The sequence below is a fragment of the Haemaphysalis longicornis genome, unplaced genomic scaffold, assembly GCF_048455015.1.
Source record: "Haemaphysalis longicornis isolate Haplotype H1 unplaced genomic scaffold, Haemaphysalis longicornis Haplotype H1 scaffold_1, whole genome shotgun sequence".
NCBI lineage: Eukaryota > Metazoa > Arthropoda > Arachnida > Ixodida > Ixodidae > Haemaphysalis > Haemaphysalis longicornis.
The window spans coordinates 194,170,953-194,186,745 of record NW_027526203.1 but is presented as its reverse complement, the minus strand read 5'-3'; the positions used below and the strand labels follow the sequence as shown (position 1 = coordinate 194,186,745).

The following is a 15,793-nucleotide window of genomic DNA, read 5'->3' as shown; positions in this document are numbered from 1 at the left end:
CACACAAAAAAAATCGGATATATTCACATGTACGTTTATACGGGCCCTGAAATAAGGCCTATTAAAAGAGAGATCAAAGCTCCTTACTTTTCGCACTGCGAACCGGGGTGAAAGCTATGTTACTCCTCTCCAAGCCACAAGTGATACGGGGGGGGGGAGGAGTGTCACACGTTCCTCGAAAACGTTGTGCTCATGCGCGCACTTGGTCCGGGGGCTCGTGATGAATTACGGACCCGCCCTTTTAAAAATGACGAGAATGACGATGCACACACGCAAATATTCAACGAGATATTTTATGAAGCACAGGTTTCATGTCTTTTTTACGTTGTTCCATAGAAGGCTTTCGCATCAAGGCTGACCTCACCTTGTTGCCGAAATTATAACAAGTCAGCGCGCGACATTCATACTAAAGAGAAAAGATTCTGCAACAAGTTACCTTTTGCAACAGTATGCTGTCCCCCCTAAATTTCTACAGACCGCCAATCCTGATATTTTGTTCCATGTTAACCGCCACATGAGATTGTCCCACTGAACTTTTACCGCCTCAGCCTTACTCTTGCAAGCCTAGTGCCTTTCTACCCTGTGTTAGACTTGAGGATTACGCCAAACGTGATGCAGCTATACGTTTGATTTCAAGCGCCTATTTTCTATCCTCAACTGCACCTCAGACATTGAACTACTGAGAACGAGGTCGCGGGCTCCAACGAAGTCCAATGCGTGCTAACATTTCCGGAACATTTCCTGTTGAAAGCGTAGGAGAAGAAAATTCATTTTTCCCGTCCGTACCCACGTGCCAATGGCGCTTCTCCTAAAGTTTCTCGTATTCGTACCATCTGCGCTCTGATGGCTTACCATTTTTTACATGGGTCGGCAGCGCGCCTGTAATGTATACGAACGAGTTCCAACCTTCATTTTATTTTGAAATTTTGGTCCGCCAGAAGGAGACGAGGCAAAACAAGTTTGAAGCTGATTAACCCTGCAGTTTCAGCTTTCGAAGCCTCTACAGCTGCCCTAAAGGGTACCTTTCCTTACATGGTTCACAAGTCCTCAATAAATTCGTTTACATACGAGGGAAAGAGCGTAAAGATGACACTTGAGAGTGAGTCTTCGCCGGTACACATCGTTGCAGTTCATTTCCTTTAAAGAATGCACGGAAGTTCCTAATATTATCATGGATTTGTGACCACGTCCAGCAAATTCGTAATTGAGAACACCACCACTTTACTGCACGCAACAGTGCTTCGAAGAACCCAGAAACATCAGCTATCCCGACAGGCAGTGACAGAAAACAGTGCAACCACAGGACGAAGTATAAATGATAGCCGTACAAAATGCCGGTTGCCACATTAACTGCTCAGAAAGATACAAGCTTGCGATACCCTGTACGTGGACAAACCAAATAAACCCCATTTTCTGCCCTGAATTTGCGCTGATTAACGTAATTTTGCAAACGGAGAGTAGTGATTGTTGGAAGCATTGCATGCCTGTGGGGGAAAAGCACACCACATCATTACGTTATCAATATCAATGTCATACGGAGCGGGAAACTAAGGCACGGTTTTCAAGTTCGCAGGAGCAAAATGACTGCCCAATGGGTATTAGTGTGTAGAGGACAATATACATAGCCGGTTCAGCATTTCCTGCTCCAACATCATAGGCCAACACAACGCAACACAACTTGGCATCATTAGGGTAGGGCACGACCAGTCTCTCCTTACCTCGACAAATTTTGTGGACTCGCTGCCTCCCTCAAGCCCAGCACTTCTCGGAACCGGACTCCTAATTGCCGTTGGCGTCGGGTGGGGGCGCCTGGACGCCTTCCTTGCTTGGGGATTTCTTTCGCGATGTTCCAGACTTCGGTTTCGCCGCTGCTTTCTTGGTAGCGTGGGAGCCAGCAGCGTTTTTCTTCGACCGTCTCGAAGTCGCTTTCTTTGCTTTCTTGCCCTTGGAGCTACCGTGAGAACGGCTTCTGCCTGCTGCCTTGCGTTTCCCACTTGGCCCTCCAGCTTTCTCGTCAGCAGCCTTGGATTTTCCCGTGCGCTTCTTCGGCGCCTTGGAGCGCGACCTGGAACGGGATTTGGCCTTTCTCCGACCCGCGGTGACCGTCTTCTTCGTGGCCGCGGTCTTCACGCGCGAGCGGCTCCTCTTCCGGGACCCCGAGCGGGAACGCCGCGCAGCGGTCTTCCGTCCCTTGCGCGGGGCAGCATGGGTGGCTCCTCTCGAGGACTTGGACCTCGACCTCCTGGCCTTCTTTCCAGGGCTCTTAGCGGTGGCGCGGGCTCCGCTCTTCCGAGTGACGGCCTTATGGCTCCTAGCCCTTGAATGGGACCCCGAGCGGGACTTGGCCCGGGCGGACCGCTTCGGTGTGGCCCCACGCCTGGCTCTCTTCGTCGGGGCTTTATCGGTGGCCTCAACCTTGCTCTTCCCAGCTGCGGTCTTGCGACTGCGACGCCTGGACCGGGATCTGGACCGGGATCTGGACCGGGACCCGGAGGGAGACGTGGCGCGGGCGGGATGCTTGGCCCCAGCCATGGCGGCGGGACGCCCGCTTTGCTTCACCCGGTCTCAGCCGAGGAGGCAGGCCAGGGCGCCCAGGTCAGTGCGGCCGGTGGAACGGACGGCGGCGCGCGGTGCAAGTGCGCGAGCTAGGTGTTCCGTCGCGAGCACCCGCTCCACGCAGCAGATGGATGGGATCCCATCTGGCGGTGAACTTTCGCATCTGAACGAACTGAATTCTGACTAGAAGCCATGCATGGGTAAATTAGGCAAAAGAAAAAAAACTGGGAATACTTATACGATATCAAAAAATGGTTTATACTAATTTTTTTCGTATGCTCTCTGGTCTCCCTGTCTTGATCAATAGAAAAACGCGATGACACCACAGCTGCCCCTCATGAGCCAGTGCCCCGCGTGTACGTTATGTGTTTAAACACCAATTACTCACGCACTGGCTGTGCTTTCCCGCCTTTTAAAATGTCTCCCCAGGCATTGCACGGTCGTTCCTCACTAATGTGTCACCGTTTACAAATTAGGTTTTACAATCTCATGCAACAAGTCTTTGAAAGCAAATGGCCTGGGCGGACGTGCGTGAGGACGCATAATCATCGTCACCTGCAATCACAATCGCTCTTTCACGATATACCTGGGCAACAGATGACAGGCCCATAGATTCCCGGACTAGGGAACCATTCCCACTTCAGCGGCTGAAATGAACGTTTTCTGCCTAACTACCTACCTACCAGTAGAGAAGAATTTCACCCGATAAATCATCTTGAGAAGGCTGATCATGGTACCCCTCCTGGCGGAAGAGAGCGACATTTCGTCCATTACAATGGGGTCACCGCTTACGACCTTTCATCCGCTACTTCTACGTTGATGATGATCGAGGAAGTCGGAATTTGTTTCTTGTGTATGAATATAACCAGTATTTGCCATCATAGTTTAGGTTTTTAAGAATTGCTATGCGAGAGGATTACACTTCAGTATTTTGCAAAACGTTAAAAAATCACACACTCCCGCAAGATAGTATGACCGACTGCTGATGACGTATGGCTAAGATGTTATAGGTACTAATTGACCAGATTAAGAAAAATCCTCAAGGTGGAGTAATCCTGCACCAGGACGAATTTTTCTTCAACTGCGAAGTTTCGAGGAAGCTGTATAGTAACTGAAATTCAAAATAGCGCAAAAGAGACGGGCAAAGAAACGACGACACACGGCGCTGACTAGCAACTGGTTCGTTGATTGCGCGGCTTGCCAAATATACCCAAGGAAGGAAGGCGAGAAGAAATCATGACAAAAAGTAAGCACATCCAACAATAAACCCAAAACGCAGGATCTATACACGTGCAAAGAACAAAAAAGCAACGCTGATACGGCGCGGGCGATCAAACACGTGGCCAGAGGCGCGAGGCAAGGAAAGGCAATACTGGACATTGCAGCTTGTTTTTTAAAGACAAGCTTTTTACCTCTACCCCCCACGGGTTCTTTCGCGACCGTTGGTGTCAACAGAAAACTCCCGCGAACAAATAAAAGAATTTGCTGGCACCGCCAGGAATCGAACCTGGAACTCATAAAGTAACAAAGTCAGAGCCCGTCGTCTTACTAATTTAGCTGCGAGCCCACGTGGAGACGGGGAAAATAAATGGTGCACTCACCATGCACATCTACGGGTTTAACCCCTGCATTCTCCCTGAATGCCACGCGATAGCGATTAAAGGAAGCTTCCAGTGTTCACGTAAAAAATCTCAGCTCCTTCTCGTCCGCCCTCACGCCAAACGACACCTCAAGGAACACATCCAAATACTCCTTGATGGCCAGGCCATCACTCCAAGCCCCAGCATCAAGATCCTGGGCCTACTTCTTCAGGCCAACAGCAAGAGTGACGCATCCTTGCAACGCCTCAAGCACAGTATCAATAAAATCATACACATGATCAGTCGAGTTGCCACCAAGAAGCGAGGCATCAGGGAATACGATGCCTTTTGATTAGTACAAGCTTTTTCCTCTCGAGAATCACTTACGTCAACCCCCTGTCTTCCCGGTAAGGAGGAGATAACGATGCTTTATATAATGATGAGAAACGCGGTTGAGCAAGCCATTGTTCTTCCCATGAGTGCGTCTACAGAGAGGCTGCTTAGCACGGGGCTCTACAACACGGTGGAAGAACTGATAGTGGGCCATCTTTCCATCAAGAAGCTCCGAATGAGCAGACTGCGGCGGGTCGCCGCATCCTTCACCAGATTGGCTGGGCAGCACGGAATGTCACTCCGCTTGATGTGCTCTGGGACTTTTGCCGACAAGAACTAAAGATGCTCCCTTTGCTTAGAAATATGACCCCGTCACACGACGAGGGTCGCCGACAAGCACAGGCTCAAGCGCTCAACACCACCCTCGGTGGGGATCATGCAGTTATCTTCACAGACGCCTCCAAGCATGGAGGGCAGAATTACGCCATCATCGCGGCTACCTCCAGAACCAACCTCCTTGCTTGTGCCTCACTCAATACCGAAGAAATGACGGCAGCAGTAGAAGCAGCCATCGCCTTGGCTGTCACTCAAACAGGGGTTCGTAAGGTAGTTACCGATTCCCAACAAGGCTACCGTAATTACCAGTCGGGTTTGGTGTCCCGACCTGCACTGCGTGTGCTAAAAAAACACTCCCAAATTGGTTTCATTTAGCTCATCTGGACACCCGCTCAGGCGTCCATGAAGGGCAACGAATACGCCCACCAAGCCTGCACTTTTACCCCCCGTGCTACGGAGCTGCACGAGGACAGTCACCCGCGTGTCTCGTTCAGGGACATAACCCAGCATTATCGCCTTCTGAGACAGACCCTAGCTTCGCCTTACCCTGACCATTCCAGAGAACAACAAACTGCCAAACAAACAAACAAAATTGTTGAAGAGGGGAATCATAAACATGTGTTTTGAGAACGCTATCAAGAAATCGTCGACCATTCAATGGCTACCAGCCTCCGTGAACACATCATCGTCGGTGATTTTAATGCCCACCACCCCCTGTGGGGCAGTGCGGCTACTAACAATAAAGGAAATGACCTTGCAGACTTTATTCACGACGAAAGCTTTGTGGTTATTAACGACGGTTCCCCTACCTTTCTTCGTGGGCTCTCGTACAGTAGTTGCTTGGACCTTGCAGTCGTATCAAAGACTCTGTCAACATCTGAAACTTGGTGTTGTGATGTTGAGTCACATGGGAGTGATCACATTCCGACCAACGTACAACTGCGCTGGTTCCACACGTCTGATGTCCCTAGGATCCGTTGTACTGATTGGCGAAAGTTTACGTTGATGGTTGAGGAGTCATGCGCAACTATTATGTCGGAGTCCGATGTAGAAAGCGCCATACTGTCTGCTATGGAGTGCACCACGAAGTACGTTAGCACGCTCAAACATCGAACACCCATAGATGCCGTGTACGAAGAACTCCGTGCCATAAGACGCCGCGCAGAGAGGAGGTATAAAAGGACCCAGGCTGCAGCAGATCTAACAGAATGTCGCCGCGTGCAACGGAAAATACGACGCCATTTAGAAAAGCTTGGAAGAGAGCAGTGGAGGCGATTTTGCTCTTCATTAGATCCGCGCAAGCCCCTTTCAAGAATTTGGCAAGTGGTGCGAAGTCTCCATTACCACCCGAAGCAACTGTACCCTTTTCGTGCTTTGGCTCTAAGCACAGGAAAAAGCGAAGTAGAGGTAGCTGAAACATATTGCAAAATGCTTGTTGATGGATCCCACGCCCTGCTTCCCCGTACACAAAGGCGTACACCGCAGACCACAGACGATCGCCTCAACGTTCCGTTCTCGATGCAAGAGCTGGATGCCGCTCTTTCAGCCTCCTGCCGTTCATCTGCTCCAGGACCTGATGGTGTACGGTACTGCGTACTGCGAAACCTTGGCAGCGAAGGTCGGAAAGCTCTCTTATCATGGTTCAATGCAACGTGGATCTCCAGCTCTATCCCCAACCACTGGAAATGCAGTCGTGTGGTTGCTCTACTTAAGCCAGGAAAATCCCCCTTGGAGCTGTCCTCATACAGACCCATCGCATTGGCAAGCTGCATCGGAAAGGTTATGGAGAGAATGGTGCTGGCCCGACTCGAATGGTTTCTTGAGAAAAATAACATTTACCCGGATGTCATGGCAGGATTCCGAAGAGTACGATCCTCTATTGACAGTGTCATCGATCTGGTGTCTTCAGTGGAGCAAGAAAGAAACCGTCGCCGAATCGCGGGCGCATTGTTTTTCGACATCAAAGGCGCCTATGACAACGTGCTCCACAGTGCGATTATGGATGCTCTAGAGATTGTGGGTGTAGGCGGCCGACTCTATGAGTGGATTTCCAGTTACCTTACTGGTTGGACAATCTCCATGTCCACGTCTGCCGGTGACACAGGACTCCACCAGGTTAATCGTGGTGTTCCACAAGGAGGAGTACTGAGCCCCACCCTCTTTAATATTGCCCTAATCGGTCTCGTGGACGAAATGCCTGAAGTCGTCAGAGTCACTATGTACGCTGACGATATCTGCATCTAGACTTCTGGTGTAACTCGACCGCAGCTGCGAGCCCGTTTACAGCGAGCCGCAACAACGACGTCTCGGTACTTGTGCCGTCAAGGCCTGAGTTTAGCGCCAGAAAAATGCGCCGTTCTTGCATTCACCAGAACGTCGATGCTCCGGTATCCTATCATTATTGAGGGGACACTGATACCTTACGTCACGCACCACAGATTTTTGGGAGTGACTGTAGACCGCGGTCTGTCGTGGACGAAACACATCGCCTCGTTGAAGACTAAACTTGCAAGCATTGTACATGTTCTTCGTTTCGTGGCGGGGATGAGATGGGGTCCATCTGAGAGCACTCTTCTCCAGTTGTACCGGAACCTGTTTTTGGGGCATCTTCGTTACAGCCTGCCAGCCATTTCAAACCTGCGAACTTCTTCCCGGCGCACATTGGAGGGTTTTCAAGCACAAGCCCTCAGAATATGCTTGGGACTACCACGATGTACCTCTACTGTGGGCACAATTGCCGAGGCACGTGTTTTTCCAATGGATGCACTTCTTTTGGGTGAACCCCTTCGAGTCTACCTTAGATGCTTCACAAGGCATGAACACCATCCATTATCGGCTCTTCTTACTACGTGTTCGAGAAGTAGTTTTGCGGCAGCCATTTTGCAACACCAACATAAGATCCCATCTGGTTTCGCCCCAATGGTGGTTTCCCAAAATCCTCTGTGGGTACTATCAAAACCATCAATTTACCTTTCCATCCCAGGAATTGGGAAGAAGTCTTCTTTGCCATCAATAGCCCTCAAACAGTTGACTCTAGCGTTCTTGACAGACAAGTACGCCGGAACTGTACATGTATATACTGATGGCTCTGTGACTGCATCCCGGTCCACCGCGGCTGTGGTAATTCCAAGCTTATGCGTTACCCGAGGATTCACACTAGACCACAAGACAACTTCTACTGCCACTGAGTTGGTTGCATTACGGGAGACGATTCGTTTAGTCTCCCGTGAATCACCTCAAGCTTGGACCCTGTTTTGTGATTCCAAGCCAGCACTCCAGGTCCTCAACGGAGTTATGAGGCAAGGAACTTATTATGCCCTTGCTGCGAAAGTACTCGAATTATGCCCATTGGCACTGCAACAAGGACATGTCCTCACCATTCAGTGGGTACCGGCCATTGCGGGCTAGCTGGTAACGACTGGGCTGACCAGGAGGCAAAGAAGGTTTCTGCAAATGCAGATGTACGTCTGCCCTTCGCAAGGACGGACACGACCACCCTTCTGTTTACCATTCTCCGCCACGCCTCGGCGAGTCACTGGTCCCACCCTGACAATCGTCATAGAAGACTACACCGCCTGGTCCCCGACTGCAAGTTTCGGTTACCTCCTGGTATTCAGCGAAACTACGCCACGCTGTTTCACCGACTACGGCTTGGCGTAGCCTTTACCCGTCGCTACAAGCACCTCATTGGCTTTACGAGTGACCCCGACTGTGAGACATGCCATGTACCAGATACTATTTCGCATGTTCTCTGCCACTGTCCACGCTATGCGCAACCTCGAGGACAATTAGTGAGAACATTGGCCCGTTTGGACTGTCGTGTGGTGTCGGAGAAAGTGCTGCTGGGACCTTGGCCAGACGTGACGCGTTCCTACAAGGCATTTAAAGCTATGCTGACATTTCTGCGCAGCAGCGGCCTCTCAGAGATATTGTAGTTGAGGCCCATCCGGCTTAACTTTAACACATACACCGCATCGGTATAGGCATCTTCTATACATAGCCCTTTGTTTATTTCTCCGCCATCTTCATCTCTCTCGTCCTCTATCCACACTCTTTCCTCCACTTTCCCTTCCCACACACAGAATAGCTGGCCAGATATACTACCGTCAGGCCGACCTTTCTGTGTTTATTTCATTTCAATAAAATTCCTCTCTCTCTCCTCTCTTGTCCAACTCGGGGTATCCGGTTCAATTGCAAATCGCTGGTGCTGAGTCCCCGCTAAAAAAGTTGCGAGCCCGAACGCAGGGAGAGCAGCCTGCCTCACTCGAAAACCGTCCAAAGTATGCGGTTATACCTTACCTCCACAATATTTCCCACAACTTGAAAAAAATTGCCGGACGTGCCAATATTAGAGTGGTTTTTTCTGCCCCAGAAAAACTGGGCAAGTTATGCAGAATGAGCAATTCCTGGGGTCAACGCTCTAGCCGTTGCGGTATAAAACATAAATGTAAGCATTGGCGCTCTTTGGCCTCAGACGCCCTTGCGCCAATAAAATATACATAGTAGTAAATGTAAGCGCACAACATTCACAGAAAACGTAGTATATGAAATTCCTCTTTCTTGCGGCAAACGTTACATTGGGCAGACTGGTCGCTGTGTTAATGACCGGCTTCGCGAGCACTCTGGCAATGTCAAAAACGGGAGTGGCGGATGGTTAGTGCATCACTGTTCCACGTGTCACCACAGACCGCACTGCGAACGCTCTTCGACAAATGCATCATAATCGGCAATAAACATAGATTAACAAGAGAAATTATAGGAGCTTAAAAAATAGATAGGTTGCAGTCTCAATGCGTGAGAACACCATCTGTATCCCTGTTTCTCAAAAAGAACTCTGTTATCTCAGGCGATTATAAGTGTCTCTGCGCATGTGTGGTGGTATGCAAGTGGAAAGCGTGGCATGTATATGTTGTGGTTGTTTCCAAATACATTTTGTTTGTAGTTAGCGCTTGTCCTGTTGTCCCCTTTCTTTGTCCGTGTCTAATTTGCGCTTTCAGTACCCATTATGCATCACCAACAGGCCCAAACCATGACCCTTTTGAACAAACTACCCTACGGTTCATACAATCCGGCTCCTTCCCACACCCGACGCGTCTTCACTTAATGCACCCGAATCGCTCCGACGCTGAGTGTGAATATTGCTCAGAAGTAGGAGCACTCCGCCACATAATCGTGGTTTGCGACTTTAGCCCTTAGCACCCTCCTAGCTTAGCTCTCTTTTCGTCAACTACCGAACAAGAGCAATGGGAGACGCTGCTGTGCAGCCCTTCTGCCTACCCAGCTTCAACTGGTGGAGAGAGCACAGGCGGCGCGGACTGAATATGGACTACAGTGAAGAGGGAACTACTCCCCTGGGCCGCACTCTGGGCCGTTCAGAAATCTGAATAGAAGTATTTCCTCCTCCTTCCCCTCCTCCTCCTCTCCCTCCTGCTCCTCCTTCGTCTCCACCGGTGATCTCGTCGCCTCCATCCGCGACGGCAGAGACGGAGAAGTGAGATCGTCTAACAATCGGTTTGAGCTTTAATTTTATAAAAAAAAAGAGTAAGAATTTAACCTTACCAAGAATATCTCTTTGAAGTAATAGAGGGAGTGGTTATGTGCATTTCACTTCTCTGTGGTTTCACTTGTAGAGCGCATGCCACGGAGCCGTTGAAACAGAGACGACCAGACCATAGCAAGGCCGGTTTATTCGGAACGCCGTGGGGTCTCTATCTACTGATGCCAGGGGCGCGCGAGCCCTCCGGTGGGTGAGCGCGTTCGTGGGCCTGCGTCACGCTGCTGCTGCTGGCACTGTGGCTTCCCGCTACAGGGCTCCCCCCCCCCCCAAGAGAGGAGCTGGTGCGACGCTCTGACGACACCAGCGTACATGATGGTCGCGGTGGTGTGCAGCCACAGTTGGAAGACTCGTAGGTTTGATGTCGGTGGTGGTGACGTATGCCGGCTTCAAGCGCTCTAGGGCCATGTTGTCATGGGAGCCGTTGATGTCGATGACGTACGTCGACGAGTGTCGTTCTACACATGTATTGCCTGTTCAAGGTCCGGAAGCACATAAAGTCCTCTGGGTTTTCGTTCACGTGTAGGCTGCGGTCGAAGGTCAGCGAGGATCAATCTCAGATATTTCACGTAGTCCGCGGCGGAAAGTGCTTGAGACGGTACCTCGAACACGTCGGCTGGTAGTCGAAGCTGTGTTCCATAAACTAGTTCAGCCGAAGAACACGTCAGGTCAGTCTTGAAGGCGGTGCGTATGCCCAGAAGAGTGAGGGGCAAGCGCTGGACCCACTGTGTTAGGCAGTCGTGTGCTGTGAGCGCGGCCTTAAGTTGACGGTGAAAGCGTTCGACGAGTCCATATGTTTGTGGCCGGTACGCTGCCGTGCGAAAACGAGTCGTGCCGAGGAGGTGAAGGAGCTCGGCGAATAAAGTACTCGTACTGCCGTCCGCGGTCGGTGACGATGGATGATGGGCATCCGAAGCGTGCTACCCACGTCGACACGAATGCTGGCGCTACCGTGGGCGCAGAGATGTCGGGTAGCGGTGTGGTTTCAGGCCAGCGTGTGAATCGGTCCACACAAGTCAGTAGGTAGCGGTAGCCTTGGCATGGTGGCAAGGGACCGACGAGGTCGGTGTGCACGACGGCGAAGCGCTCATCAGGTTGTAGGAAGGTCTTGGCCGGAGGAACTGGGTACCGGTGAACCTTAGCGCGTTGGCATGGTGCAGAGGCGCGGACCCAGTCGCGAACACCAGCGTTCATGCGAGGCCAGACTAAACGACCCGCGAGGAGGTTCTGCGTGGCACGAATCCCAGGATGGGCCATGTTGTGCAGGGCGTCGAAGAGCTCGCGACGGCAGGTTTTGGGTATGAACGGTCGTGGCTTTCCGGTCGACAAGTCGCAAACGATCTGCTGTCCGTCGAGTGCCACGTCTTCGAGCTTGAGCGCAGTTGGGGATGTGCGAAGACGCAGCAGCTCCGTGTCGTCTGCTTGGTCAGCAGCCAGCCGGCGGAGGTCGGGTGCAATTCCAAGCGGTGAAGTGGAGGCAATGGCGTCCACGCGGCTTAGAACATCCGTAGCTGTGTTGTCAACGCCACTGACATGCTTGATATCCGTCGTGTACTCGGACAGGTAGGCAAGCTGCCGCACTTCTCGCGGCGTGTAATGGATGTCGGGCCGGCTGATGGCGTACGTCAAGGGTTTGTGGTCAGTGAAGATGGTGAACTGACGACCCTCAAAAAGATGTCGGAAATGACGCACAGCCAGGTACATTGCCAAACGTTCACGCCCGAAGACACTGTACCGGGTTTGCGGTGGGGTTCGACGTTTTGAGTAGAAGGCCAAGGGCTGCCACGCGCCATTTACGTGTTGTTGGAGGACAGCTCCCACAGCAGAACTCGAGGCGCCCTTCATCAGCGCTAATGGACATCCTGGATTTGGGTGACCGAGGAGAGCGGCGTTAGCCAGCGTACTATTATGAGCAATATGAAAGGGAACACAGGAGCGCGTGGAAAACACCCTCAGACCCAGCTATGAGTGAAACGCAGCGGCCGCCTTCGGAAACAAAGTGGAAAGAGGGACGCTGTTCTAACAACTGTTCCCATTCCCGCTCTGCGTCTTATCGGCTGTCGGACGGTACCATATTATCGGCGAAATGACGTAAACTGCTGCTTTGTAGGAATGCCAGAGTGGTGGGAGGGCCAACAGTTAATGGAAGAGCACCCTCCTTTCCCCCTTGGTTTTTCACAGCGCCATCCGATTATCGCTCCGAGTCTGTTTCGAGGCTGTTTGCCACGCGTTCCTGTGTACCCTTTCATATTGCTCATAATAGTACGCTTGATGGCATGAAAGGCTGACTCAGCACTTGCGTTGCAGTCCAATTCAGTGGTAGAGCGATTCCCGGAAAGCAGGCGGTCTAGAGGCTCAAGCAGAGTGGCACAGTTCCTGATAAAACGACGGTAGAAGTTTACCAGACCCAGGAACTCGCGAAGCTTGGTGACCGACGCTGGTGTTGGGAAGTCGAGAATGGCCTGGACCTTGTTGGAGAGGGGCCAAATGCCTGTCGCATCCAGTCGGTGTCACAGAAAGTGGAGGGCGAGAACACCGAACTCGCTCTTCGTTGCACTGATGACAACGCCATGGGCAGCTAAGCGTTCGAGGAGAATGCGGAGATGGTGAAGATGCGCCTCTAGGGACGTACTTGCTGCCAGCAGATCGTCCACGTAACCATAGACGAAGGGCAGTCCACGCGTCACTGTATCGATGAAACGCTGAAACATTTGGGCAGCGTTCCTGAGGCCGAACGGCATTCGGAGGAACTCGAAAAGGCCGAAAGGTGTTGTGATGGCCGTCTTATATGTCCTCCTCAGCGACGGAGATCTGGTGGTACGCCCGTACAAGGTCGATTTTTGAAAATATGGTTGCACCGTGCAGACTGGCAGTGAAATCTTGTATGTTGGGAAGGGGGTACCGATCTGGGATGGTGGAGAGGTTCAAGAATCGGTAGTCGCCACAAGGTCGCCAGTCACCGTTCTTCTTGTGTACCATATGCAAAGGTGATGCGTAGCGGCTGGAAGAAGTCGGACGATGCCAAGTTCCAGCATGTGCTCGAACTCTGCACAGGCGATCTTGAGTCTGTCGGGAGCGAGACGTCACGGACGAAAGAAAACGGGTGGTCCGGTAGTGGTGATATGATGACGGACGTCATGAGTCACAGGCTGAGTCCAGTCGGGTGGTGACGTGACTGTGGGGAACTCCTTTAGCAGGGCGGCAAACGGTTCTTCTGCAACTGTAGCGCAGGCAGGCGCTACGTCAGCAGCTGCTGTCGCTACGACAGGAGGGTTGTGGCGTCGAGAAGACGCCATCGCTTGACGTCAACAAGGAGGCCATGTTCGGTAAGAATGTCCGCACCAAGGATGGCAGAGCGAACGTCCGCGACCGCAAAAATCCACCAAAAAAATTCCCCCGCATTTCCCCGAGGGGGAGAATGTGAAAGTGCGAATGCACGGTTGTCGGCCCGCTTGCGGCGCTTGCGCTCGGCCCCCGCAGCCCACCGCCTCGCCGCCTTCTCTTCCATCTCTTCCATCGGGTTTGTAGTATCACGTGTACACCATGCAGTTATCAAGCCGCTATAACGCCGCTGAGTCGCCAACGCACGCCGCTGACGACGTAGTTTGAATGCGTTAAAGATATAAGGCGCGTTACTAACACTGACATCAGCGTCGCGTCCGTGGCTTAGTCGGTAGAGCGTCGCGCTGCGGCCGCAAAGTCCTCGGATCGAAACCTGGCGCCGGATGCTGTTTTTTTTATATATATACAGAGGAGGACTGCGGACGCCGCCGCCGCCGCCGCCGGCGGTGGAAGGTTTGGGGTCGCTTATAAAGTGCATTCGCACTTAAAAGTTCTGCGAAGACCCAGGTTCAAAGTCAGGGATTGCTGCGCGAAAACGGGAATGCGCGTGCCGTTCACTGCCTGGAGGTAGAAGACTGCGTTGGAGGTGCGGTCGTGGCCTGAAGCTGGCAAGACGCTGACTTGCGTTCCCGTGTTGACGAGAAACTTTTGTCCGGTGGTGCGATCGACGATGTGAAACAGGCGACATTCTTCAATGGGACCAGAACCGCTCGTCGCCGCTAGCGGTCTGCCGGGCCGTTTCCTGTCCATGAGCATGGCAAGAGGCAGTGGCGAGTGTCTGCGCCGAAACGGCGGTGGTAGAAGCATACACCAGGGACTGATGTAGGGCTGCGTCCACGAACGGCATCACGGCGCTAGGAAGACGAGCGGTCGCGTCGGCGTGACGGGCGGGGAGAATGTGTTGAGCTGTTTCGCCTCGTCGCCGCGACAACGAGTTGCTTTAGTCGTTCGCACAGGTGATCGACACTGGCAGGCGACGCAGACGCACCTTCGTCGGTAGGAGCTGGCGTCGTGCGAGGGGCGGGTGATGCTTGCGTCGCGGTCACAGCAGCAATAGGTGAAGCTGTGCTGGCTACTTCCATTACCTTGTCGGCGAGGGACGCGAGCGAAGGGAGATCCATGGATGACGCTGTTGCGAGGACCATTTGCACGTTCGCAGGCAGGCGCTGCAGAAAGAGCTCGCGCAGCAATGCGCCGTCCATGGCTTGGGCACGTGAGCCGAGGAGTTGGGTCATGCGCCGCAGGAGTTGGCTCGGTCTGCGGTCTCCAAGCTCTTCGGTGTAAAGTAGCTGCTGTAGGGACGTGCGCTCAGATGGTGCTGTACGTTCGAGTAGCGCTGCTTTCAGCTGGTCGTAAGCCGTTGCAGGTGGGTTGCGTATGAAGGAGGCAAGAATGTCCGCAACCTCTTCCGCAGCAGTCGCCGGTAGAGCTCTCACGACGTAGTGAAACTTGCGTTCTTGGGAGGTGATGCCAGACAGCGCGAACTGTGACTCGGCCTGGAGGAACCAGATGACCGGGTTGTGTTCCCAATACGGGGGCAAGTGGATCGCCAGGGCGGCGATCTCGTTGCCGGCTGCTTGTGGTGCTCGCTGGTTCTGGTCGTTGCTGGACATGGCTCTACAACTTCGCTGGGAGGGATATCACGTCCGGGTCCCTAACTGTAGAGCGCATGCCACGGAGGCGTTGAAACAGAGAGGACCAGACCACGTAGCAAGGCCGGTTTATTCGGAACGGTGAGCGCGCGGCTGCCCCTGGCACTGTGGCTTCCCGCTACACACTATTTGTAGAGCGACGTGAGGGAATTTAAGTGACGTCGCATGGGTAATCATCATGGGTGCCGTTTACAGCTTTGCTTTCCAACCACATTCACAGGGTGGATTGGCGCTAATTTTTTCTCGCTGTTGTGGGTGTTAATGAGCCCACTGTCACAAACTCGCGCGTACACCGTCTACTATTATTGTAAAAATTATTAGCATCATTATGTATTGTCATGATAGTGTTTATTTATTGACGTAGTACAGACGCTCTGTCCATGGAATTTTCCTTTTCAATCCCCCGTCGAACTTTCGGAAAGTTTCTCAAACAGAGCGTC

General features: G+C 52.3%; 1 protein-coding gene and 1 pseudogene across 1 annotated transcript; both read right to left on the bottom strand.

Moving 5' to 3' along the window:
* Positions 1–6,859: 6,859 nt before the first annotated feature.
* LOC144156219 (uncharacterized) lies at positions 6,860–13,100 on the bottom strand. Its single transcript, XM_077688111.1, has 4 exons — positions 12,992–13,100; positions 12,762–12,850; positions 11,415–12,024; positions 6,860–6,894 (listed from the first exon to the last, which is right to left on the bottom strand). The coding sequence occupies exons 1-4, from the start codon at positions 13,098–13,100 to the stop codon at positions 6,860–6,862; spliced, it is 843 nt and encodes a 280-aa protein (XP_077544237.1).
* A 1,320-nt stretch (positions 13,101–14,420) lies between these two features.
* LOC144156214 (uncharacterized) lies at positions 14,421–15,314 on the bottom strand (annotated as a pseudogene).
* Between the last annotated feature and the right edge of the window lie 479 nt (positions 15,315–15,793).

Excerpts from the sequence above, each read along its gene's own strand:
- LOC144156219 (XM_077688111.1), bottom strand. The coding sequence starts at position 13,100 with ATGCCGTTCGGCCTCAGGAACGCTGCCCAAATGTTTCAGCGTTTCATC. Across the intron at positions 12,025-12,761 it reads TTCGCGAGTTCCTGGGTCTG|GGTCGTCAGTTCACCATCTT; the intron begins GTAAACTTCTAC and ends CATCTTTTTGAG. Across the intron at positions 6,895-11,414 it reads CGTGCACACCGACCTCGTCG|ACGTGGACATGGAGATTGTC; the intron begins GTCCCTTGCCAC and ends TGTCACCGGCAG.